Here is a 26,050-nt window from a genome sequence, read left to right on the forward strand (position 1 = left end):
AGAGTTGTAATGATTCATCAAACTAGATTGTGTTACATAACTGTCCTCATCCCCAGTATTCCCGTTTATTACTCTGTACCGTTACTCTTCCTTCTTCTCTGTACCCCTTCAGATTTCTCTTCCTTTACCTCCTGCAGTGGGGAGCAACACTGTGTTACAGACTGACTGGATTTTACACAGCGAGGTGGTAACGCCTAAATCCAGCAAAGTACATTAAGTGTGTATGCAGCTGGACTACGCCCACATTTTATGTTCACACCTAAGTGTTTTTATCTGCTTCTTTGTTTTCTGCCACCTTCTTGCTCTAATTCATCCCTGCTCTTCAGCTTTTCTCTTAGTCCTTGTAATTGACCACCAGAGGGCTCTTTTTTCCAGTTATGATGGTAGCCACTAGACAGCACTAGTGTTAATGCAGGTGCAGAAAGTCCATCTTTTCCCCATTGGTAAAGAGGCAGGCTAGAGCATATGTAGCTTTTGGTGTGATTCTTTACTCTTACTGGCATCAGGTTGCCTGAGCTTGGTGTGAGGGGATATGCCTACAATGAAACTCAAACCATGAGTGACATGGAGAAATTAATGTTTGTCTGTGGGCCTGATGTTAACATTCCATTGTATTGGTGCCTGCATGATACTGAATTGTTCAATTTTTAAGATTATTTTGAAAGAGAGAGAGCAGCGAAAACAGCACCTGTTAGAACAGGAAGCAGTTCCAAAAGATGATGGAGACACTGTTCATCAGTGTGAAGAATCCGCAACTGAAGATCAGACACATTCTCAGGATACTAGTACAGGTATTTCCTGATGCTGCATGTCATTGTTTTGCATTGATATGTGGGAGGATTTTTATTTATTTTTAAAGAGCCAGCTAGTTGGATTTAACACCAGGAATATCACATTGCACTGGTACTTTCTGATGAGTAGACAATATGATGTGTAGGTGGGCATATGGGTGCACTTGCACATGCTACTTATAAAAACTTGTACAAAATCCTTGTGAAATGAAGGTTAGTGTAGGGATCAGGTTTCCACTACGGGTTTTCTAAAAGATTTTTTGCTGAGCACATTTCTAGCCCTGTTAGAAGAGTGCATCAGAGCTGATAACCTGTGTCTGTGCTGCTGGGTAATTGGGAGTCCAGTCTAACCCTTTTCTACGCACACTGGATTTACTGTATTTGTAACTTTATGTCATAGCCCTAGTAAAGCTCCTCTAGCTGGATACTCGTTGTGCTGCCGTATTTGGAAAATGGAGCTTGAAGTTTGACTCAGTCTCCTAGAATCCCCAGCATCAAATAGAATTTATAAATTGTACATAGATTGCCCAAATTGTCATACAGTTCTCTACACGTCTCCTGCAGTACTACCTAACTTGAATCTAGAGATACAAAGATTCCTTAAGGTCCTCTGATCTGTTTTTCTGCCATTGTAGACCACTACACTAACTGTTTTGTCTAGTCTGGATTATTCAGAGGGGCTTCTACTTCTACCATATTCAAAGGGAAACTACTCCACACAGGCTAATAAATCATATTGTTTGTGAGGGTTTTATTTTAATATCAGACACGTTTCCACCTTACTAACTTTAATCCATTATTCCCAGTTTAAATTTGCGCAGAGTATTGGGAGATATGTTTTATATATGTTATGAATTTACATTTTAAGAATTTAAATTTGAATTGAATACAGGCAGTCCCCGAGTTACACGGATCCGACTTACGTCAGATCCACACTTACGAACGGGGCTTTTCTGCAGACCAGGGAGACTCGGAGCAAAGCCGCGGAGGACCCGGGCGGGACCGCGGCGCGTCTGAGCGCTCCCGCCGCCCGGGTCCTCCGCGGCTTTGCTCCGCGTCTCCCTGGTCTACTGGGGGGCCCCCCCTGCAGACCAGGGAGACGTGGAGCAAAGCTGCGGAGGACCCGGGCGGCGGGACCGCAGTGTGTCTTGGTCCCGCCGCCCGCATCTCCATGGTCTGCTGGGGGGGGGAGGGGGAGGGCGCAGCTAGTGCCCCCCCACCCCTCCCAAGCAGACCAGGCTTTTCTCGCGGACGCCTGTGGTAGAGCAGCTGGGGCGCTGCCGATTGGTCCCGCAGCGCCGCTCTTCGGCGCTACTGGGCCAACCCGGAAGCACCCCAGCTGCTCTGCCCCAGGAGTCCTGATTCAGCTGCTGTTGAAACTGATCAGCAGCTGATTCCAGGAAGCCCGGGGCAGAGAAACTCTGCCTCGGGCTTCCTGTAGTCAGCCGCTGGTCAGTTTCAGCAGTGGCTGAATCTGGATGCCAGTTCCGACTTAAGTACAAATTCGACTTAAGAACAAACCTACAGTCCCGATCTTGTACGTAACCCGGGGACTGCCTGTACTTCAATTTTTGAAGAATTTCTCTGAGCATATTGAATACTTAAAGTTTAACTTCCTGTCCTTTTGTAATTGGCTTTTTTATTTATTATAATGAAGATTGAGATTATTTAGCTGTTTTAACAGCTATTTTTCCAAGTGTTCCAAAATCCACATGCTTGCTTGAATTGTTTTCAAAATTGTGGTGCCATGTGGATGCCTGAGGTAGAGTTAGTTGTCTAATTTAGAGGTTGTTTGAGCAAGAGTTTCCAGAAATACAGTCTCCCTAAAATCATGTGACGACAGAATTTTCTGGTGCTTGTGGAAAAAAAAGTTGTATGCACTTGGGGCACACTACAACTCTGAGATCCATCTCAAGCAGGTGATCTCAGATGTTTGGCAACACTGTTGCTTTGGGGAACCAGTGCTTTAAGTTATATGCTAAAAGTTAATCTACATTGTTGCCCACATCAAGTTGACTAGTTACAGAAAAACATTTGCTCATGTGCAGCAGGGAGTGTTTTCTTGCAAGCCAAAGCTTTTCAAGGTAGTCTGATATTATAGTAAATATGTGGCTCAGTGGTGGTGTAAACACTGTTGTAAGTTTGAGTCCTGCTTTTGGTAGTCTCTTGAGACAGTGGTGTGCACATTGTTGCCTGTCTACTCTTAGCCAGGGTCCTTTTGGAAATTTTACCCTGAGAGCAAAGTTTATAGTTTTAAGAGCTTATATTTCAAACTGTTCTAAAATCCTATATGCATATTTACATTTTGCTATAGAATAATTGAGTATTAACAAGAAGGAAGATGGAAGACTTTAGTAAGCAGCAGCCTTAGGGTAATGTAATCATGCCGCATGCTCCTCACCCATTCCCTGAAAAATGTAGCTGAGGTCAAATCTATACTAAAAATGTAAGTTGACCCAGATACGTTGCTCGTGGGAGGGAGGGAGGTGAAAATCCACATTTGTGAACAATGTAGATGAGCTGTCCTAACCCTTCTATAGACAGCAATAGGTCTCAGGACAGTTCTATGATACAAAAAGCTGCAGTGTTTTGCTGAAGATGCTTAATGGGAGAGCTCTTAGTTCCATCTCTTGTGGAGTAGAATAACTGTGTCAGCAGGAGATGCTCTTCCCTGACATAGTGCTGTCTACATGGAGAATTAAGGATGGTATAACTACATCACTCAGGGGTGTGGATTTTTTACACCTCTGAGCAACAGATACATCAAAGTAAGTGTATCTTGTAGGGTGGCCTCAGGAAGCTGGATTAACTACAGCAATGGAAGACCCCCTCTTATTGCTGTAATGAATGGGTACACGTAAGTGCAGGACATAATGTTACCTACGGTTTTCTGAACCCAAAACTATGATAACTAATCTTTGTTTCTTGATTGGTCTCAGGAAACAAATCACTTGAGGGTGGTGGTGGGGGAGACAGCCCCTCCGTCTGATAAATGAATGGTATGCACAAAAGTGATTTTACTCAAACATCCTTTTTCATTGAGTCTACAGCACACATAAAAAAACCCACCAAAAGTCTAGAGTTCCCAAAATCTGAGATGATGAGGAGCGGTGGCCATCCTTTTTACTAGCTGCTGGGGAATCATATATCAGCCTCCTAACTTGTAGAAATCCTCTTTACACTTCTCCAAATTACACATGCTAATCTTTTCATAGGTTGCTCAAAACAAAGCACATGATGGGCACGTCTACACTGCAGGGCTAAAGCCGAAATGAGCTACGCAACTTGAGCTACGTCAATTGCATAGCTTAAGTTGAAAAGGCTTATTTTGGCTTTTGGTGCTGTCTGCACAGCAGGAAGTCTGAGAGAGAGCAGTCTTCCTCCAACTTCCTTTACTCCTCGTGAAATGAGGGTTCCAGAGTCGGAGTAAGAAGTCCTCCAGCCCGACATTATTTCAACATTATGTCGAAATAACTGCTTGCTGTGAAGACATAGCCAACCTGAGTAAATCCTAATAGGTTAACAATTTTGCTAACATGAGCAAAAAAATAATAATTCTGGTTATCAGCATAGCTACTTGTAGTCACAACAGCAGCAAGAAACTCATGGTTCAAGGTTAGTTGTTCACACTTCCTCCTATTCTTCTGAATCTGTTGCCTTCTCTGTCCTTATTAGCAAAGCTATAGCTACAGCTATTTCATATGCTTATGCAAAGGTCAAGTTATTCCTGATTGTGATATTCTTGCTTCCAGTTAATGGTGCCAGAGTGTACCAAATGGCTGTTGTTATATCAAGTACAGTTCTCTCATAAGAATAGCTTGAGTGTAATCAAAGAAAACCAAGTGGCTTCAGAGTTCATCAGTGTCAAAATGATCAAAGTGGTTGCTGAACATCAGGAAATGAACCCATAATGGAAACCCCTATGCTAATCATTGATGTGAAGTTTACATTTCCTGTTGTAAAACCATAATGCTGGCATCAGTAAGAGTAATTTTTATTTATCAAGAAAAGTTTAAGACCATAAATGTTAGCTCATAATAATTAATCCAATCTCTGCCAACCAATCTTTCTGATAGATATAGCAAGTATGTTGACTATCCGATAAATTTTTGCTTATTGGATAGTCAGTTAGTTGCTTCCATCACAGTTACTGTTGCTACCAACAGTGCTACTACCAACCAGTGCTTTTTTTGTGATGGTACTGCCCAGTACGCAATACCGGCACCTCCAGTCAGAGCTCAACACCTTTTCCCCGGAGTACTGGCACCGTTTTTTTTTTTTTTTTTTTAAAGAAAAAAAGCACTGCTACCAACCATACTATTAGTGTGCTGTGTTAGGGTCAGGGATAGAGTTAGTGGTGCAAGTTGGGATTAACTTTATCAAGGGGGTTCTCAGGTACAGCCGCTGCATAAAGAGTTCCATCGCTCATGAGTATAGTGAAATTGTCTTGAAAATTGAAGTAGCTCCATAGAGGCTGGGGTAGTTTTTGAGGATAGTGGGAGACGAGAAAACCTATTTAAGATGAACGGATCAGTTTACACTTCTGAGTTATTGGACTATTATTATTTATGGACTGAATTGCAAAGCTGCAATGGGGGTAGGTCCCAGACCTGGCACGAGCCAGGACTGAGCACTTTAACTTCCCTTAGCAACTAATTGTGTAGTCGATAACAATTCTACTCCCTCCTTAACATCTCTAATAAATACAACTTTGTTTAGACCTAGTGGAAGATGTTCCCATAACTTCAGTTGCTGTAGCTCAGATTAGAACAGAAGTGTTCCTGGAACATGAAGAGCTCACGGATTCTACAGAAAGTACCTCCACTCTAACACAGCTCAACTCCAGCCTTCCGAAAATTCATAGCAGGAAATTCAGAGAGTAAGTGTTTGTTTAGTATTGGCACTTCCTTTATATTATGATACCACTAGCATTGCTTGAGAGAGTTAAGTTACAACAGTATCATTCTGTGAAATTCTGACTGACTTACACTTTCAATTCTTATTTTCAACTATTCAGCAGTTTGGCACCTGATAAGCAACATCTTAGTAAGAAGCAAATATAGTACTAACATGTTGTTCAGATTACAAAGGCAAATCATGATTGCCAGAAGAGGAGGATTTAGTGGCGCAGATTAAGGAGAAGCAGCCACTCCTTAGAAACAAACACTTTGCTTATAACGTGAAATTAATCATTTAGAGAGAGAATTAGGGCTATTTCACCTTTCCAAAAACACTCATTATGGTTAGAATATGTCCTTCATTTTTCTGCTGCCAGACAGGATGATAGAGGTGCAGAGAGTGGCATGCGTTTAGTCAAATGACATGTTTATGTGTGTTGTGCACACAGAGAAATCAAGGGAAAAAGTTTTCTATATGAACATTTGAAATGTTATCATAGCAGTTCTGTGTACATTCTCTCTTTTTAACAGAGACATTTTGGTTATTATATTTGAATAACAAGTCAGATATCCATTGTAGGAAAAATGAAACAGCTGTTGACATAACTGTAAAAAGAGTCATTCTTTTGGTATTCCTTCTACCCTAGATAAAAGTGAAAGTAAACATTTGCTTCTTTTTTTTATGAACAAATGTCTTTTGTTCATCGCACCGCAATAATATTTCACTGAAAATGGCAAACAGGTCTGCATATGCACAGGGCCGCTCAATCATAGAGGTCGTCTACTGATTGGCATTCAGGGTCTGAAGGACTCTCTTTTCTGCAGCTGGATTACAATTGTTTTGGATTTCCATTGTATTGTTTTAATGGACAAGTCCATTAAGCTGTTATTGAGGTAAATCTGAAATGATAAATAAAGTTTTTACCAAAGGCTACATCTAGACTGCAAGCCTCTTTCGAAAAAGAGCGTCTAGGCTACAGCTAGTACTTCCGAAAGAGAGCACCCACGCAGTCTGGATGCTCTCTTTCAAAAAAGCAGTTTGCATTACATAGCACCCTTTTTCGAAAGAGCGCTTTCGAAAAAAGGCATTATTCCTCATAAAACGAGATTTTCTGCGGTCAAAAAAACTGCCGCGTTCTTTCAATTTACTTTTGAAAAAATGCAGCAGCAGTCTAGATGCAGGGGAAGTTTTTTTTTTTTAAAGTGGCCTTTTTTTTGAAAAAACCGTGTAGTCTTGACACATCCAAAGATCCCCCCACTGAAATTAAAAACTAATCAATATGAAACATAGTTTGTTTTAACGTTAATAATTATTAGAATTAGGAGTCCAGATATCATCTCTTATGGTAATACCTGGAGGGAAGAGCAAGAAACTCCTTTTGGTTCCCTTATAGGAACCCTCTAGTCTTCTAGTATCAGAGGGGTAGTCGTGTTAGTCTGAATCTGCAAAAGCAGCAAGGAGTCCTGTGGCACCTTATAGACTAACTGAAGTGTAGGAGCATAAGCTTTCGTGGGCCAAGACCCACTTTGTCAGATGCATGTAGTGGAAATTTCCAGAGGCAGGTCCATTAAAACAATAAGGTATATACCTGCCTCTGGAAATTTCCACTACATGCATCTGACAAAGTGGGTCTTGGCCCACGAAAGCTTATGCTCCTACACTTCAGTTAGTCTATAAGGTGCCACAGGATTCCTCGCCGCTTTTCTAGTGTGGGAATAACTGGTTGGCTCCAGTATTCCTCCAGCGGAACAAAGCAAAGTTCTGACTTGCAAAGTGTGAGATCTTGGTGTATCTAAAGGCCATGTGTTCGCTTGTGGGAAGATTGGCGCTGCGGCATTGGATCTTCTGGCATTTGATAGAGCGGATCTAGTAAAGACCTGCCAAATTGAATGCTGAGGGCACCCTCATCAGTGCTGGTACTGCTACTCCTCACAAGGAGAAAGGGAAATTGACTGGAGTATTTCAAATAACAACCTCCTGCTGTAAGGACGATGCAAAATCTCAGCTTAAAGTACATGTTTTTTTACATAGCTGGAATGGCATACCTTAAGACACATTCCCCCGTAGCATGGATCTAGCCTTAGATCTATGGGGATTTAGGACTATCCATATAAATATACCCTATCAATATGTAGCCACTTACTCCCCTGCTTTCTGGTAGCTTGGCTCCATGCCTTCAGGTTTTTGGGAGAGGAGGTGGCTACCAGTGTTGAGGAGTCTTTGGGAAAGCTAAGGCTATATCTACATTAACACTTTTGCCAGTAAAACTTATGTTGCTTAGAAGTGTAGAGGGGGGAATCACCCGTTCCTGGCGCATATACCATAAAATCTCGAATATAATGCGCACCACTGTATAATGCGCACCCTGACTTTTATCATAATGGAAAAATCTATACTCCTATATATAATGTGCACCCCAACTTTGCCCACTGTACATGTATTTTATGATACCTGTCGTCATAGATATGAAAGCGTTGTTAAATTTAGTCTATTAGATTGCAAGTCTATGGTATGCCGGCATGTCGTATTTCCTGCCTTTTTATATTGCCAGTTGATTGCACGTGAGCGCACAACTATAGAATACACGTCATTTATTTTCATAAATGTCAGCAATTAATTAACTATAAACTATTTCATATTATTTGTTTTTAAATATTTTAAAGCATTCTGGGAATCTCTACCATTTCAGTTGATGTTGATTTCATGTTTGCTGCCATCTTAGCGTGGCGTCGGCATAGCGGAGGTTCGTTGTCTTCTGACACGGAACTGCCAAAATAATTAAACAATAATGCGCACCCCGACTTTGACCCAAAATAACTCTGGGGAAAAAATGTGCATTATATTTGAGATTTTACAGTAACTTACACCAACAGAACTTCTGGTGTGGACAATGCTATGTTGGTGAGAGAATTGTTGAGGGAAGTTTAATTATGCCAATGGGAGAGCTTTTGCCTGACTTCATAGAGTGACCATGCGGGAGACTTTACAGCAGTGGTCTCCAACCTTTTTACACCCAAGATCACTTTTTAAGTCTCAGAACAGGCGAAGATCTACTGCCCCGCCCCTTCCTTGAAGCCCCGCCTACATTACATGAGGACAGTTTGATGGACATGAGGACATCTAATGTAAATGTACTGCGCAGGTGCGCAGTTCAGAGAGGGCTCAAGAGCTACTCTTAGAGCCCCTGAGATCTACCGGTAGATCGCGATCTACTGGTTGGTGACCATGGCTTTACAGCATCACAGCTGTGCCATTGTGTAGTCTCTAATGCAGATGTAGTTTAACTTTCCACACTGATTTTCACTCAGTGCTACGAGGAATGAGGTAAATCTTACTCTTTCTGTGGTTCTCCCTCCACAGACAGATCACAAGGACATGGTTAAAATAATGATACAGCTGACTTTGACTCTAGCAACAACTTTGCCTTTTTAATCTCGTATAGCTGATTGCTATACAAATCAACTACCAGTACTAAAATATGCTTGCTACCTCTTGGTTCTAATGAGTGAAAATACATTGACAAACTTTTATTAGCAAAACCAATCTTTTGTCTTGACGTACATGTCTTAGCATAACTTGATAAGGGAGCTGGAGTATCAAGAAATAAATACGTTGTAATCCACTGGAAAACCTGAATAACTTTTTATTGTCCAGTATACAAAACATGTATATGAGAGTATAGTATTCTGCTTGCAATTGCAGAATATTTAACACTTAAACAACTGATTCCTTCTTCTAGTTACTGTAGCCAGGTACTTAGTAAAGAAGTTGACAGTTGTGTGACAGATCTTCTAAAAGAACTGGTTCGTTTCCAAGATCGCTTGTATCAAAAAGACCCAGTGAAGGCCAAGACAAAACGCAGACTTGTTATGGGGCTCAGAGAAGTTTTGAAACACCTGAAGCTGAAAAAATTGAAATGTGTCATCATCTCTCCAAACTGTGAAAAGATTCAGTCAAAAGGTAAATGTTTTATTTAAAAAAAAAAAAAGGTTTATTTTCAACCTCTCCAATTTCTCCATATATTTCTTGAAAAAGATGAGCAGATCCTATAGTATGCTATTAAGCTTCAAGTAATGTTGCTCTGCACTGAACATTTTGGCATTTCTAACTGCTGCATTTTAAACCTGTAGTTTTTAACTAATGAACTTCTGGCTGTAATGCCTTGTTAATTATAACTGTATTGAATAAATTATACTTTTTGAATAGTCTCCTTCTCAGTTCTTTGTCTGTTCCAGGTGGGTTGGATGAGACTCTACATGCCATTATTGACTGTGCCTGTGAACAGAATATCCCATTTGTCTTTGCTCTGAATCGGAAAGCTCTGGGACGTTGTGTGAACAAAGCAGTGCCTGTCAGTGTGGTAGGAATTTTCAGTTACGATGGTGCTCAGGTGAGTTGAACAAAGCTTTTGTTCCATATTTTAAATTCATATTACTCTGCATGGGTAAACAATAAAGGCTGACTGTTGGAACTAGTTCCCTCTTGGCCATTCTTAACCAAAAAAAGAAGAAATGGTTACTAAACAAAATCCCAGTACATTATATTTATATTATATATAGCCCACATGTTTATTTAATATTCTGAGTAAAAGAGGTGCAAAACTTGTACCTTAAATCTTTACACATTTCAGCAGAGGTATGGTTTAAACCAAGGATTCTTGACCTTCCCACCGCCCTCCCTCCCCAAGGCCTCCAACATGCTATAAAAATTCCTCTGCCCATCTTTGTCTCAAGAGTTTTTCTGCATATCCAATAGCTTAAAAGCCAGGGCTGACATTAGGAGACAGCAAGCAAGGCAACTGTGTGGGTCCCCACAACACAGTGGACTCCTTGAAGCTTTGTTGCTTCAGCCCCAAGTGACAGGGCTTACGCTGTGGATTTCTGCCTTGGGTGCTAGCAAGTTCATCCTTGGACTTGCTCTTTGGTTTATAGTAGTAGACCCTTGACACCTGCTCCCAGCACCGCAGGTGACCCTAGATCGCTGGTTTGAGCCATAATAGTGTTTCATGTTTTCTTACCATTGGCCTGTCTCCTTCCCCTCCCGCCCTCCCCCCCCCCCCCCCCCAACGTTAGGACCACTTTCATAAAATGGTGGAACTGACAATGGAAGCCAGGCATGCATATAAAGATATGGTAGCAGCTTTAGAGGAAGAGGCAGCTGAAGGAGGAGGAAGTGAAAAAGAAAAACAGAGCATTATCTTATCCACTCAATGTGAAGAGAAGAGCTTGCCTAAGACTGGTCAAACGCCTCATGTGGAATCTGATGAGGATGTACCAAATTACAGTGAGTATTGAGTGGTTCAGTTAGTTTTCTTTCCTACTCAAATTCTCCTTTGATCAGAATCTTTGAGACAATGCAGACTACCACTGGCTGGTTAGGAGGGGCAAACCATATCGCCTTGACCTGTGACCTTACTTTGTTTACACCCAAGTCAGACTTGGTTGTTGTTTGAATGAAAAACATCCAAGGAAAACCTAGTATTTCATAAAGTTCTACTGGTGACACTTTTACGTGCATCTGTACAGCAAAAGCTCTACATTGGCTATCCTACCTAAGCTAGCCTTAACATAGCTAACGCTGGTAGCAATAGCAAGGAAGTCATAAGAATATAAGAATGGCCATACTGGGTCAGACCAAAGGTCCATCCAGCCCAGTACGCTGTCTGCCAACAGTGGCCAATGCCAGGTGTCCCAGAGGGAATGAATAGAACAGGTAATGATCTTGGCTAGCAAGCCAAGTGTACTCTGGTCTATGCTGGGATTATGCTACCTATGCTGTTTTCTCTATTGCGTCTCCCAAACTAGCTATATTTAAGTTAGCTCGGGTAGGCTTTTGATGTGTAGACGAACATGCCCCTAGGAGATGGCACTCAACCTTCTAAGTACTTTCTGAAATAGTCCAGCTTGTAAATGGCATATTCTGCTTTTTGTTAATAAGCGCTCCCAACCATTTGTGGTTCTTAAAAATCCACTGGCATCACTTATAAGACTAATTGGTCCAAGCAGTCTGGCTAAACTCTGGATAAATAGTTTCTTAATTTGCTACTGCAGCTTCAGTTGCATAAGATTCTTCCTTTCCTAAACTATTTCTTTACTGTATGAAGTTCTTCACCTTATAGCTAATTGGGATGTAAAATCCCATTTAGTTAACCAGAGCAGGGAAAGAGGGTGGCAGTGGGGGAGCACTTGAGCCCAGTCGAGGCTGCTCCATCTGGGCTATAGCGTCCCTGCCAGCGGTGCACCCTGGCCGGGCCTGCTATGGGTGGTGGCTGCTTTGGCCAGGATGGAGCACGCACCACCCATAGCAGAGCCCACGGGGCTGGAGCAGCCCCCACTGGTTAACTATTATCAGTAAGTCTCACTCACACTAAGGGTCATGCTTACTGGTTAACCATAAATATCCCTAGTAGGTAACTGCATTTGCAGGACTAAAGGCATGATCCCTGTATGGCTACGTCTAGACTGGCCCCTTCTCCGGAAGAGGCATGCAAAGCAGGCAAGTCAGAATAAGGAAATCCGCGGGGGATTTAAATATCCCCCACGGGATTTAAATAAACATGGCCGCCGCTTTTTTTCCGGCTTGGGGAAAAGCCAGAAAAGAGCTTCTAAACTGGTGCGATCCTCCGGAATAAAGCCCTTTTCCGGAGGATCTCTTATTCCTACTTGCAAGGAATAAGAGATCCTCCGGAAAAGGGCTTTATTCTGGAGGATCGCGCCAGTCTAGATGCTCTTTTCCCCACGGATTTCCCTATTCTGACTTGCCTGCTTTGCATGCCTCTTCCGGAGAAGGGGCCAGTCTAGATGTAGCCTTGGTGTATAACTTTTTGTGTGTGCATATTTAGGACCTGTAACTATAAAAGGTGCTCATGATACAGCATTGGAAATTTGTCTTTCAGACCATTACTCTGAAACAGCAGTAGATAAATGAGTCTGCTGCATTTTGGGAACTTGACACAATTAACATAGTTTAGATCATTTGAAATTTGGCCTGCGGGGACTGTCTTCCAGCAGGTGCTGCCAAGTATGTTAGTCTGAGTCCTTTACATGCTGATTTCTCTCTCGATTCTTACGTTGGCCTTCATTCTGTGGGATTGAGCAGTAGGGTTGTCTATGAATACTAAATTTAGAAGAAGAATTGTACGATACCCTGGGAGAAATTAAAGTGATTTTCCTTATTCTCTTCTTTGTTTACAGTCAAAATCTGGAAGAGAAAGCTTGAGGAGGAGTATAACCCTTATGCCTTGGAATTAGAAAAGAATGCAACTACTGAAATACTGACCTGAATTTAGAAGAGCCTAGGTAAAGCTGAATTATCAAAAACAAATGACCCAATCTCAACTTGTGGTGTAGGAAAGTATAGTATATTTAATTTGAATAAGGATAAAACTGAAAAATACAATTTCTCGTTTTATTTATGAAAAATAAAATAGGTATAAATCCCAGGTGCAATTAGTACCTTTTTGTGTATTCCACCATGCACTGCTTCTAAATGCTCAAAGCAACTTTCATTTCAGGGTGGTTATACACTGAAATAAACTGCCTAGGGAGGTTGTGGAATCTCCATCTCTGGAGATATTTAAGAGTAGGTTAGATAAATGTCTATCAGGGATGGTCTAGACAGTATTTGGTCCTGCCACGAGGGGAGGGGACTGGACTCTGACCTCTCGAGGTCCCTTCCAGTCCTAATATTCTATGATTTTATTATTTCATCTTGTCTAGCAGTCCCCTGGAAAGCAGTTGCTAGGGGGTGTTATGCAGATGAGCCAAAAGCCACACCTATGAAGTCATTTACAGTATAAGTGATGTCATTGTATACTGTGTAAGATATGTTGATTTCTCAAAATGTTTGGGGTTTTTGTTTGTTTGCCTGGTGTCCTATGGTTAGAACATAATGAAAGCATGAGATTGATGGGTGGGGAGTTGTCAGTAAAGGAAACAAAGTACCTTTGCTTTGACAATGAACAGATCATTGGATAGGAGATCTGTGTTTTTATAATTTGCAGCTGAACCTTAACCTGTGTGAGTCCAAAACTGAAAGGATTTGGGCTGGCAGTGGACATTCCTGGCCCAGTAAATGTTTGCGTATGAAGGTGATTGTTGTTTGCACTGTGCTATTAGAACAGTGGTTCTCAATTTGTTTCAGTGCACGACCACCAGGCCAATCAAAAAATATTCGTAGACCACCTCCTTTTTGAAAATGCACTTAAGTCGAGGTGCTGCCATTTCAGACCTGATAACTGCTGCTCAGAATAATCTTCATTCTTTTGCAGCAAGTTGGGATGACACTTTGAGATGGAGTTTCAGCTTAGCCAGCTTCATTGAGTCATTCCCCAAGACTTTGAAACAAACAATACATTGTGGCAAATCCACACGGCCTTTTTCTTGACAAGTGAAGCCGAATTTGATGTTGTCCTCTGAATACTTGCGCTTGACATTTCTTCCTGTCATTACCAACTACACCACACCTGTAAACAAAAAAAAGCACACGTAGCACAGGATGAACGACACAGCAACTGCTCAGCATGACGGCGGCAGCTACACTGATGCTCAGAGCCTCAGACGGAAGTTCCTGGCAACACAACGCGGTTGCATCCTAGGTGACGCTATGGATGACGCGCTGCGTGCTTGTGAACACTGTGTGACTTTGGACAGTGTTCCTATGGACCACTGAAAATGTCACCATGGACCACCATTTGAGAACCACAGTATTAGAATGTTTAGAGGTGCATATAACCACTATAGCAGGGTTGGGGAGCCTAGTTTTTCTTGGATCTAGGCCCCTCCCCCCCCCAGCTCTAGTTCTGTGAGGGGAATTTTTCTTCATGTTTGTCAGGGGGCTATGTCAGTGAGGGTGTGTTTTGCTTTTTCTCACCTGTGAGCAGCCCTGTCACCCAAAAAAGGGTCCCCACCCCTGCACTATAGGAAAGGCCTTCATGGATTTTGGGGGAGATGGGGTGAGCAAGTTTTCAGGCTAAACTTTTCCCTTTGTCACTGCGTCATGGAAAGGGGCTTGCAGCTGAAGAGGCAGCTAAGTTATTGCATAGATGAGACTCTATATGCTCTAGGTTTACTAGTCTGCACAGCTCATTTTGCATTTCCCTAAAAGTACACAAAAATGACTGTCAAGTCCTAACTAGGGTTGTGAATGCATAACTGTGTAAATGGTTAATCGATAAGGCTGGGCTTAACATTCATGGTTACACGCAGGCTCTTGGGGTGCTGACTGCCACTCAGAGCTGCTGCCTTTGTATCAGAGGCAGTAAACCATTCTCCATGAGCAGGGCTGCTGTTGGGAACCAGTGCATGCCAGAAGCTGGCTTAAAAGACAGCACAGCAGCTTCTTGGGATTTGACTGCATGTAATGGCTGAGTTTTTCAGTGGTTACAGGTTTACACAATTATCCACATTTTAACATACCTATTCCTAATGCTAGTGTCCTTAACAGTTTTTCATTGTAACAAACTTTTGTCCTTGCCCTCTCTAACAAGCCCACTGGCTGTGTCTGGACTGGCCAGTTTTTCCGGAAAAACTTGCCAGCTGTCTACACTGGCCGCTTGAATTTCCGCAAGAACACTGACTTCCTACTGTAAGAAATCAGTAGTGCTTGCAGAAATACTATTCTGCTCCCGTACAGGCAAAAGTCCCTTTTGCGCAAAAGGGCTAGTGTAGACAGCTCAGATTTGTTTTCTGCAAAAAAGCCCCGATCGCAAAAATGGCGATTGGGGCTTTTTTGCAGAAAAGCGCATCTAGATTTGCACAGACGCTTTTCCACAAAAAGTGCTTTTGCGGAAAAGCGTCCGTGCCAATCTAGATGCTTTGTTCCGAAAATGCTTTTAATGGAAAACTTTTCCATTAAAAGCATTTCCGGAAAGTCATGCCAGTCTAGATGCAGCCACTGTGTGTATGGTAGAGCTGATGAAAGCAGAATTAGTGTGTGGAAGATGATTAAGTAATGAATGTGTTTCAAGAGTGTGAAGTATTCAATGTCGTTATCATTCGGACATCCCTGTAAGAGAATCTCTGCTGGACACTGCCCCCCACTGCTTCATTTCCAACGTGGTTTACTGTGTGCACCACCACAATATGCTCTGTCTTTAACTTAACAGATTCTCAAATTGCAGGAAGCAGTATGTCAACTAGCTCCCTCTGCTGGGCCAACAATCACTTCTACACATTTAATTTTTTTTAGTTGATTTTAATAAATTCATAGTGGTTTCCTCCACAGTGTTCACTTATGTGTGGTGTGCTGAATTACAGCCTCACCAGTTGTAAAGGTTCTTTCTCACAGCCAGAGGCAAAAAGAAAGGCCTGTGTCTCCAACTACCTCCTCCTTAGCCAGGGCTTTGGAGCAGAGCCTGGAGCACAGAAAATCTTCACTGCTCCAGGTTTTTTTCCATTTTCAATCCAAAATGAATATTTTAGCAAGAAAGTCCTAAAGGTGCCAAAAAGTTTCAGATTGTATAACAATTGATATTAACATTTACTACGTAATATGTCACAGTTATTCTCACTTTGGCCAAAATCAAGATTTAATGTACAGATACAAAAGTTTTTGAAGGTATGTTTTATTAAAGAATCAGATAATTATCAGACCTTCAGCAACACTGCAAACTGCCCCACCCTTGTGCCAAGGTTAGGCGAGTATGTACTCACATAGATTAGTTAGATCAGTGGTTCCCAAACTTTTTGGCATCACGCCCCCCTTTTTTATTTTAGAGAAACCCTCCCCCCCCAGCAGCAAAACTTGTGGGGGGGGGGAGGAAGGGCTGGGTTGACTCATACCCCCCCTGGAATTTCTTCTCCCCCCCCCCCCCAGTTTGGGAACCCATGTGTTAGATTAATATGTGTTTATTTTCAAACTTGTAATGTGCAGCCTCATTACTTCCCAAAAATTAATGTTGTAGAACAGTGATAGCATGTCCTAACGCTACAGCACATACTAAATTTCATTGATATATCTATATTAAAGTGTTTGAGATATTCGAAATTTTAAAGTTTAATTAATATTTTACCGCAAAATTTCATAAAAACGAACTCGCAATTTATAAATAAAAATGTATAATTATGTGTATTATAAATACTTCTTACTTCATTAAAACTGCAAGAAACATGTTAAAATATATTTTAATAATAATTGTGTAAAAAGAAAATTATCATTATTGTCCAGAAAATCCAAAATAAATTCAAAGTACCTTAAGTGGTTAAGATATCACAAGCAGGTGCACTATAAAAAAATGTAATGCTTTTGTTCATTGCTTTTCGAAGATCATAAGAAACATTTGGATGCGGTAGCAGCACAAGAAGATTTGGCCATGGCTTCAACAAAAAAAAATCAAATCTACCCCCCCATGATTGATATCCGATTTACGGAAAAGGATCTCTTTGATGTCTTTACTTTTGAATTTGAAAAGTCCAAATTTGGGCTTTTGGGAAAAGCAAAGAAGAAATTGGCAACGTGCAAGGTAGAAAAGGAAGTGAATGGCAAGCTCAAACCCTGTAGCTTCAAGACAAGTGCAGCAAGTGCCATGAAAAATTTTAACCTTTGGTGGCATGTAAAACGTAACCATCCTGAAAACTATGCGGCCTTGGTTACAAAAAAGAACCAGGAAGATGAGGCAGCTAAACGACGTTCATGTGGCTCTCTGAAAACTCCTGGAGAAAAGATTTTTTGCAGAGCTTCATCTGAAAAGAAACCCAAAATTGAGCAAACAAAACTTGACTCATATTTGAAGTCCTCAAAGGTTACAGTCACCATGGATGCCAATACTTTCCGTGAAGGGCTGATGGAAATGGTTTGCTTGAGTTCAACACCACTCACTACCTTCAGGCTAAAGAACAAAGGATTCCAAAAAATTGCAGGTGAATGGGTCGGCAGTGTGGCGTTTCGACAGGGCACGATGTGGTTCATCATTTAGTTGTCAGCACAGCTGAGTCTGCTCACGAAGAGCTCAAGAAAGCTTTGGAGCAGAAATTGTGCTACCTGAAAATGGATGTGGCAACCCATGGAAACAGAAGTTTCCTTGCAATCAATGCTTAGTACTACGAAGAAGGAAAAGATAAAGCTGTGGTAAAAACCTTGGACATAATTGACACTGAAGGGCGTCACAATTCTTCCTACGTGAAAAGTCAAGTAAAAGCTACTTTAGAAAAATTTGGGATCAGTGAAATGCAAGTGCTGAGCATCTGCGTTGACAATGCAGCAAACATGATGTGCCGTCAAAAATTTCAGCGAGGACAATGAAACCATTTCTACCTTTGAGAACAGGGATGCGGACAGAACTGAAGCTATTTTGCCTGATGAAGGAACTAAAGGAATGGATGAAATCTAACTCAACATGGATGCTGCTGCATAATGGGTTAATGACTGTAGCCTCATACTTCCAACATAGCTTCATGAGGACAACTCAAAAGTCCAACTGATGAGGTGTGGCATTCACGCTCTTCAGTTGGCAATCTGGGATGGGCTGAACAAAAAACATGCAAAGAAATTTCTGGCAAAAATTCGACAAGTCGTTGTCAAACTACGAACCCCCAGTGTTCTGCTTGATCTACATAGGGTAACTCAATCATTGGATACTGTGACTCGCTGGGGTTCAACATTTGCGATGATTGAGCGGCTTCTCATTTTTCAATCTTACTATGAACAAGTGGCTGCTGCTGGCACAAGAGAACTCAAGTTAACAAAAGCTGAATGGGATGAAGTGAAGAACGTGAGAGACCTCTTAGCAAAGCCAAACCAAACAACTGTGAATCTTCAAGCTGTTGATGTAACTTCGGGAGTTTTAATGAAGGAATGGCAACTGTCAAAATTCTTGCAAGAAAATGGTGGACAAATTGCAGAAAGAATTCTATCCTCCATACAGAAATGCAGAGAAGCTTTTTGACAATATTCATTTCCTTGCTGGAGTTTGTGTTGACCCATGGTATCCGATTTCTTACCTCAAGGGAAATACCAAAGGCAAAGGAAGGGCTCCTTGATATTGCTCGATGACTCAAAAAACAAAATCTATTGCTACATTTGAACTCAGCAAAAGAGGTTGAAGAAAACAAAACACAACAAAAGGAGTCATCAACAATCAAATCTGCGGTTTCGTAAAGTTCACATCGTTCAGAAATAGCAGGCTGTGTTCGAGCGTTCATCCCTGAGACGTCTTCAGACGTCACAGGGAAATAGAGTTGATTCAAGCACCAATTCTTCCGAAGATGACAACTTCAGAAAGGAATTGGATAAACAAGAAAGACGCTGGCGAGTTTCTGTGATTCATAATTGTAATGAAGCATTATTCAAGAGAAACTTTCGGGAAGGTTGTGAGGTGATGGAGCCTATTGGTAGGCTAAAAGTTAAGTCTGTTTTTGAGGTCATTCACTACTTCCTACACCGCATTCAGGCTGCCTGTAGAATTGCTTTGAGGATGCCAACAACTCAAGCTAGTGTAGAGTGACTGTTTTCGGCTTTAAAGTTAATTTTAAATGATCTGAGGCAGGCTATGAAAGACTTGATTGCTGCAATAATTTTTTACAGATTGAATTATGAATGATTCGAGTTTGTATCATTGTTGATGACATTTAAATTGTTTTAAAACTGAATAAAAATAATGTTTTTTCAAAATTACAGTATGCACTTTATTTAGTTAAAAATTAATTTGAGTCTGAGCATGGAGCAGAGCTGGAGTGGAGCAATTCAAAAATGTAATTGCTCCAAATCCCTGTCCTTAGCAATTGTCTTGTGGCGGGACTTTGCCAGCTCTGGGGTAGAGGACAATTTTTCTCACCACTCAGGCCCAGTCGAGTTACCTCTTCTTCCATGGGCAAGAAAAAGCCAGGCAGAGATAACAACAGTATTATCTCCATGAGGGAAGTGCACCAGTTGGAAGATCCAGCCATGCCTCTGACTACAGCTCAGCTACCTCATGCCTGAGAGTCATGGACAGAGCAGAGCTGCTCCCAATTCCATTGTAAGGGGCTTTCTGACCCTGTTGCCACATTTAACCCTCTTCTGGCCCATGTGGTCAGGAGCTCAGCAATTCTGACAGGTTAATCTTTCAGGTAAAAATGTAACCTCCTTTCTTTACAGGTCCTTCACAGGTAGCTAAGCCTAAGATGGCATCTCTCAGCCTTCCTTTTGGTGTGAAAACTCAAGCCAAAAAAAAAAAAAAGTATGAACTCTCCTTTACGTGCCCTTGCATTCTTTCACAAGCTATGCAAAATGGTGGACAGTATTTTAAGTATAGTCTCTGAACCTAAAAATCACATGACTTATCCCTGAGGTAGGGAGAGGAGAGATGTAAGGATTTAAATAGGTTTCAGGCAGGTATATAGGACTTAATCCTTAGCTCAAATCTATTTGTTGACAGCTGGAAATGGAGTGTGAAATATGGTGGAGATAGGGAGCTTTATCACATAAGACCTGGTATTGTATTTTTAATTTGGAAGGTAGGCCTCATGAGGGAGTCCAGTCCTTATGAGCATTGTCTCTGATATTGAGAGCTGCTACATAGCTTTCACCAAATTTTGCATCTTAGTCATCTTATTTTTTTTTTTTTTGCTAAAAGTAATTATTTTCTCCAGGAGCAAATGTCCATGTCCTGCTATGAAAATCCCATTCTAGTAGGTCTGTAAACCTTAGTCTGAAAACTTATCTGTGCCATCCTGAAAGTTACTTTCTTCAAGTAATAAGGTCTACAGAGCTGGTCCAGCCTAGGGACAAATGGATCATCCAGAACTGAGATGGAAATTAACATTCAAGGACTAAGTTTATCAAATGAGGACTAGGGATGTTAAAAAGCCATTACTTAGGGTAACCATGTTAACTGTTAAATCTCTTAGCAGTTACACACTGCAGGCCCTGCAGTATAAAGCTTCCTGGGATTAGGGCCGGCAGCCAGTGCACGCTGGGAAGATGACTGAGCTGCAGGCAGAGTATAAGTTTTATACTGCAGAGCCTGCTGTGCAGACCGGAAGTCGGCTTTTAAACCAGCTCCCGGCATGTACTGCCTGCTACCCCGCCTTCCCCAGCATGTAACTGTTACGCTCATGCTTATCAGTTAACTATTTGAATGGTTACACTTCTACATCCCTAGTGAAGACAAGCCCACCATGCACTACATGGAGAAATTGTTGTTTTTTTCCTCAAAATATACTTAACAGTGTGAGACTTATTAGAATTATCCTACCTGTACAAGTGCTTAACAAAAGGGAACTTCAAGCTTGCAATATTCCCCTGCTGACAGGTCTAGTCTCTGAGCTCCAGAAAGACTGAAGTACCATTGTAAAAGATCTGTAGAGGTTGTTGCTCAAAGAAAGGAATTCTTCAGGTAAGTGTGGAAAAAAATGTATTTTATGTACATTCAGGATTATGGAGAGAATTCAGGGGGTTGGTTTTTTTGGAAAGACCATTCCCAACACAATCAAGAAAAGCTAAAAGTGAGGGCTTTCTACATAATACTAATAGTGGAATTTTGAGGAAGAGAGAAGAATGAAACTTGTCTCAAACTTTTATCTTTCTGCAAAGAATAAAAACAACCTTATTTTAAAATACCAAAAGCACTGTGGAACAAGTAGGTACCCAAAACTTGGCTGGTTATCTTAATATTATTGTCTGAGTTTACGGGGAACAATAAAAACAAACAATTCTGGTCTCACCTTTAGCCCTAATCATTTGCTGAATTTGTTTAGAGATGTTTAGCATAAAACAAACTTGATCTTTCAAAGCACAAAAAATTATGCACATTTTGTAGCACGTTGTATGCTGTGGTTTATATTATTGCTAGCGCCCTATCAAATTCACAGTCAATTTCAGAGTCATCAAGATTTTAAAAATAGTAGATTTCATTATTTCAAATATCTGAAATGTTATGGTGGTATAAATGTAGGGATCCTGACCCAAAAGATGGTTATTAGGAAGGAAGGGTTGTGGTATTGTCATCCTTGCTGCTAGGTGGGTGGAGAGCAGCAGCTGCTGAACAAGAGCCCAACTCTGAAGATAGCAACATAGAAGAAGTATGGATGGTATGGTAGAGTATATGGTATTGCATTTCTACTCTTACTTTTGGGCTGCTGCTTTCAGTGCTTGATCCTCATCAGCTGCCCCGCTCTGAAGGCAGTGAAGAAGTAAGAATGGCAATACCATGACTCCCCTACAATAACCTGGGGACCCTGAGTTTGAAAAATGCTGATCTCTCCCTTTAAATCTGAATAGTACAAGTACACAAAGACAAGATTTCATGTTTAACAACTATGAATTTGGTAGATTATAGTTGGCATAATCAGGACTCTGAGTCCTGTATCTAAAAATATTGACTGTACCTTGTTAAATTATATTTAATACACAAATTTGTGTAATAGAAATTTATCTTTTCAAAAACAACTTTTAATTGTAGAGTCTCTCTACTTGATGAAAAGCATTCATGTACTACATTCCAGATGAACCACACACTAGTCTCTCATTGAAATACTATTATAGCTTTGCTACCCGTTTACACAAGCAAAAAGTGAATTTGCCCATACAAGAAGGAATGTTCTTTAAAAGTCTTGAACTGACATTGAAGGTAAACCTTACTCTTTACATTTCAGAAAAACATTTAAAATATAAGTGATGCAAATCCTTGTTAAATTGCCACTGCTTTAATAAATTCATATGCTGTAATCAAAATTACCTGGTCTGCTTAAAACAGGATCTAGGGCATCACAAGTCAAAGCACTTTCTAGTCCTGAATAACTAGTAGAAAAAGAACTGGTATCAGATTGTTCCAAGGGAGGAGGATTGGCTTGGTAGTAGATGAAACATTCTTCAGTGCAATGAGGAAATCTTGCTTTGCCTAAATTTTCAGCAGATTCTCTTGAACAGCAAGCCCCACTACCAGCTACCCACACCTGCTGAATCCTTTTTCAAATGCGCTGGTTAGAGTACTGGAAGCTGTAATTTTCAGACATTTCCTTATCTGCCAAGTCTTACTTCTGTCTGTCCATTAGGGAGCATCTTTCTTGTTGCAGCTCTCCTGCAAGAACAAGATAGTTTTCAGTTTACTTTAGAAAATTAGATTAATATTTTCATATTAAAAGAGCTGATTCTAGATACAGCCAGTCCTATAGCTACTGCCAGTGCATATAAAACATACTGCTATAGACATGGCAATTCAGTCACCTGCCAGTGACTGAATCTGCTCTTTTCTCAACTTCAAAGGCCAGATTCTTGGCCTCATGTAGTTGCACTGATGGCACAAAGGGGCAATTATGCCAACTTAAGGGACATACCTATAATCTTTGGGGAGGGAGGGGGGTAAAGCTTGGCGAATTGGGATCAACCAGGACACATCCCTGCAACTCCAGCTTTTATCAGCAGCCATTAGAACCAAATAAGTCCCTGGTCCAAACACATTTTAGAGGAGGGAATAAATGTAAAGGTAGTGTAAAACCACTTTAGCGCTCCATCCCCACACTGGTCCATTATCAAGGAAAGTTGGGCCTACTCTTAATACCATCCATTTCATAGAGTCAAAAGAGAAGAAAGCTCAGTGAATAAAGAAGAGGAAAAGGGAAAGAAAATATGGTCAAGACAAATTAATGGAGTCTGAGCACAACAGGGATACTTTCGATAACAGCATTTCCAGGTATGATTCAAGTAGCCGGAGACAATTTGGTGTCATTTCTAGGAGCCTCGGTTCAGTTCCCAGCATCAATCCCTATGGTACTATTTCTTAAACCTCCCCCAGAAGAAGGCAGTGCTTCTAGATCTAACAATGACAAGCAAGCAATATTATACATGGAATCCTATTCTGTTCCGTCTCCACAAGTGTACTGAGTCAAAAATAAGGATTTTCTGGCTCTTCCTACTCACTCACTAAAGCAGACAAGCACATGCATGTCTGCGCCAAAGAAACTTACCCAGGTCATCTTCCAGTTTTGCATCATTGTGTCATGTTCACTGACTGCACTTCTCCAGAGGTCATACTCCTTTATCCATCCAGCCTGACCTGTATTATCTGAAAATGGTAAGTAATGAAACAAACTATGTGCATAGGTTGTGATCAAATAACCATTGACTCCAAAGGTAGGTGGTTGATGGTCAGGGGTGCTGGTGTTTTCTCACTCCCCAGAAACTTAAAGGGCCAGATTTACACAAGTGCTGAGAATGCAACTGCTATTCATAAAATCATAGAACACTAGAACTGGAAGGGACCTCACAGCAGGACCCAGTACCATTCTAGACCATCCCTGATCGAGGTCTCTCTAACCTGCTCTTAAATATCTCTACAGGTAGAGATTCTGCAACCTCCCTAGGCAACTTATTCCAGTGTTTAACCACCCTGACAGGAAGTTTTTCCTAATGTCCAACCTAAACCGCCCTTGCTGCAGTTTAAACCCATTGTTTCTTGTCCTATCCTCAGAGGCCAAGGAGAACAATTGGTCTCCCTCCTCCTTGTAACATCCTTTTAGATACCTGAAAACTGCTATCATGTCCCCTCTGTCTTCTCCTTTCCAAACTAAACAAGCCCAATTCTTTCAGTCTTCCTTCATAGGTCATGTTTTCTAGACCTTTAATCATTCTTGGTGCTCTTCTCTGGGCCTTCTCCAATTTCTCCCCATCTTTCTTGAAATGTGGTGCCCAGAACTGGACACAATACTCCAGTTGAGGCCTGATCAGTGCAGAGTGGAGCAGAAGAATGACCTCTCGTGTCTTCTTAGAGACTAACAGATGTATTGGAGCATAAGCTTTCGTGGGCAAAGACCCACTTCGTCAGATGCATGTCGGATGAAGTGGATCTTTGCCCACAAAAACTTATGCTCCAATACATCTGTTAGTCTATAAGGTGCCACAGGACTCCTTGTCACTTTTGCAGATTCAGACTAACACGGCTACCCCTCTGACACTTCTCGTGTCTTAATCACAACACTCCTGTTAATGCAGTGGTTCCCAAACTTTTTGACATCATGCCCCTTTTTGATTTTTTGAGAGACCTTCACGTTCGGGTCCCCCCCCCCCCCCAAAATAGCAGCAAAACTTGCAGGGGGATTGACCGGGGGTGGGGGGGAAAAGAAAGGCTGGGTTGCCTCTCACTCCCCAGTTTGGGAACCCATGTGTTAATGCATTCCAGGATCATGTTTCCTTTTTTTTGCAACAGCGTCACACTGACTCATTTAGCTTGTGGTCCACTATGATTCCTAGATCCGCTTCTGCCATACTCCTTCCTAGACAGTCACTTCCTATTCTGCATGTGTGAAACTGATTGTTTCTTCCTCAGTGGAGTATTTTGTATTAGTCCTTATTAAACTTCATCCTATTTACCCGAGCCCATTTCTCCAGTTTGTCCAGATCATTTTGAATTATGACCCTCTTCTCCAAATCAGTTGCACCCCCTCCCAGCTTGGTATCATTTGCAAACTTAATAAGCATACTCTCTATGCCAATATCCAGGGCTGGTGAGATCTACTTGCCAGCCCCACACAGCACACGCGCCAGACCAGCACTTTCTGGAGGGGGCGAATGAGGCGACCGGCTGAAATCTACTCGCCACAGGCGAGTAGATACAGCGATTTGTCGAGCCCTGCCAATATCTAAATCGTTGAAGAAGATATTGAACAGAACCAGTCCCAAAACAGACCCTTGTGGAAACCCACGTGTTATGCCCTTCTAGCAGGATTGTGAACCGTTAATAACTACTCTGTGAGAACGGACTTCAGGGAGAGCTGAGGGGTGCATTCAGCCTTTTGAAAATTATGCTCCTTATTTAAGTACCTACAGCTGGATTTAAGCACTTACTTTTGAAAACCTTTACTAAATGCTTATTTTGGAAATTTCAAGTGTAGATACTTCAGACCCCTACTCTTTCTCTTACTAAATGTAGTAAATCAGAAGGGGAATATAGAAAGCTGACAGCTGTATTCAACCAGGAAACTAAAAATCCAGGCTTATGTAAGTGAACATGTTTGTTTTGAAATTGCCTGTTTTCATAACTCAGCAAATGTGTAGTCTAGAAATGAAACCACAATACTAATCACGAGTCAAATATGGGGGTATGCTGTTCCAGAAACAATCTCCATGGGAATAAGTCAGCCTTTTAAATATTGCGAACTGAGATCTGAATAGGAGACCCTCTACTACAATAACATCTGAAAGAGATACTAGGGATGTAAAATCCCAGTTAATCAGTTAAACATTAGGTTAACCAACTAGAAGTGGGATCTGGACTGGGGTTGGTCAAGCAGATAGCTGCTCCAGCCCCCACTAGTTAGCCAGAACTGCTAAGCATCACCTGGTTAGAATGATGCTTATGAGTTAACCTTTCATATTCCTAGTAGATACTAAATTTACTTTTAAACCCCCCTCTCATTTCTAATAGAGGGGAAGTGACTGTCTAGGGA

General features: G+C 41.4%; 2 protein-coding genes across 10 annotated transcripts in view; one reads left to right on the top strand and one right to left on the bottom strand.

Annotated features, from left to right (window-relative positions):
- SECISBP2 (SECIS binding protein 2) overlaps positions 1–26,050 on the top strand; it is an 86,779-nt gene that overhangs the window by 31,856 nt on the left and 28,873 nt on the right. For 3 of the 9 annotated variants that reach the window (XM_075931873.1, XM_075931879.1, XM_075931880.1), the window contains 7 exons: positions 653–791; positions 5,511–5,670; positions 9,430–9,650; positions 9,926–10,080; positions 10,763–10,973; positions 12,884–12,988; positions 16,955–22,568. In XM_075931873.1, the coding sequence (XP_075787988.1) occupies positions 653–791; positions 5,511–5,670; positions 9,430–9,650; positions 9,926–10,080; positions 10,763–10,973; positions 12,884–12,972 (975 nt within the window). In that variant the 3' untranslated portion in view covers positions 12,973–12,988; positions 16,955–22,568. Of the gene's footprint in view, positions 1–652; positions 792–5,510; positions 5,671–9,429; positions 9,651–9,908; positions 10,081–10,762; positions 10,974–12,883; positions 13,130–13,832; positions 13,960–16,954; positions 22,569–26,050 lie in introns of those variants that run through there. The other 6 variants (XM_075931875.1, XM_075931878.1, XM_075931877.1 and 3 more) reach the window with 4 other exon arrangements.
- SEMA4D (semaphorin 4D) overlaps positions 22,547–26,050 on the bottom strand; it is a 143,695-nt gene continuing 140,191 nt past the window's right edge. Inside the window, exons 16-17 of the mRNA XM_014577957.3 lie at positions 23,573–23,670; positions 22,547–22,686 (exon numbers count right to left, since the gene is read on the bottom strand). Of these exons, the coding sequence (XP_014433443.2) occupies positions 22,657–22,686; positions 23,573–23,670 (128 nt within the window). The 3' untranslated portion in view covers positions 22,547–22,656. The remainder of the gene's footprint in view (positions 22,687–23,572; positions 23,671–26,050) is intronic.

The sequence above is a fragment of the Pelodiscus sinensis genome, chromosome 6, assembly GCF_049634645.1.
Source record: "Pelodiscus sinensis isolate JC-2024 chromosome 6, ASM4963464v1, whole genome shotgun sequence".
Taxonomy (NCBI): domain Eukaryota; kingdom Metazoa; phylum Chordata; order Testudines; family Trionychidae; genus Pelodiscus; species Pelodiscus sinensis.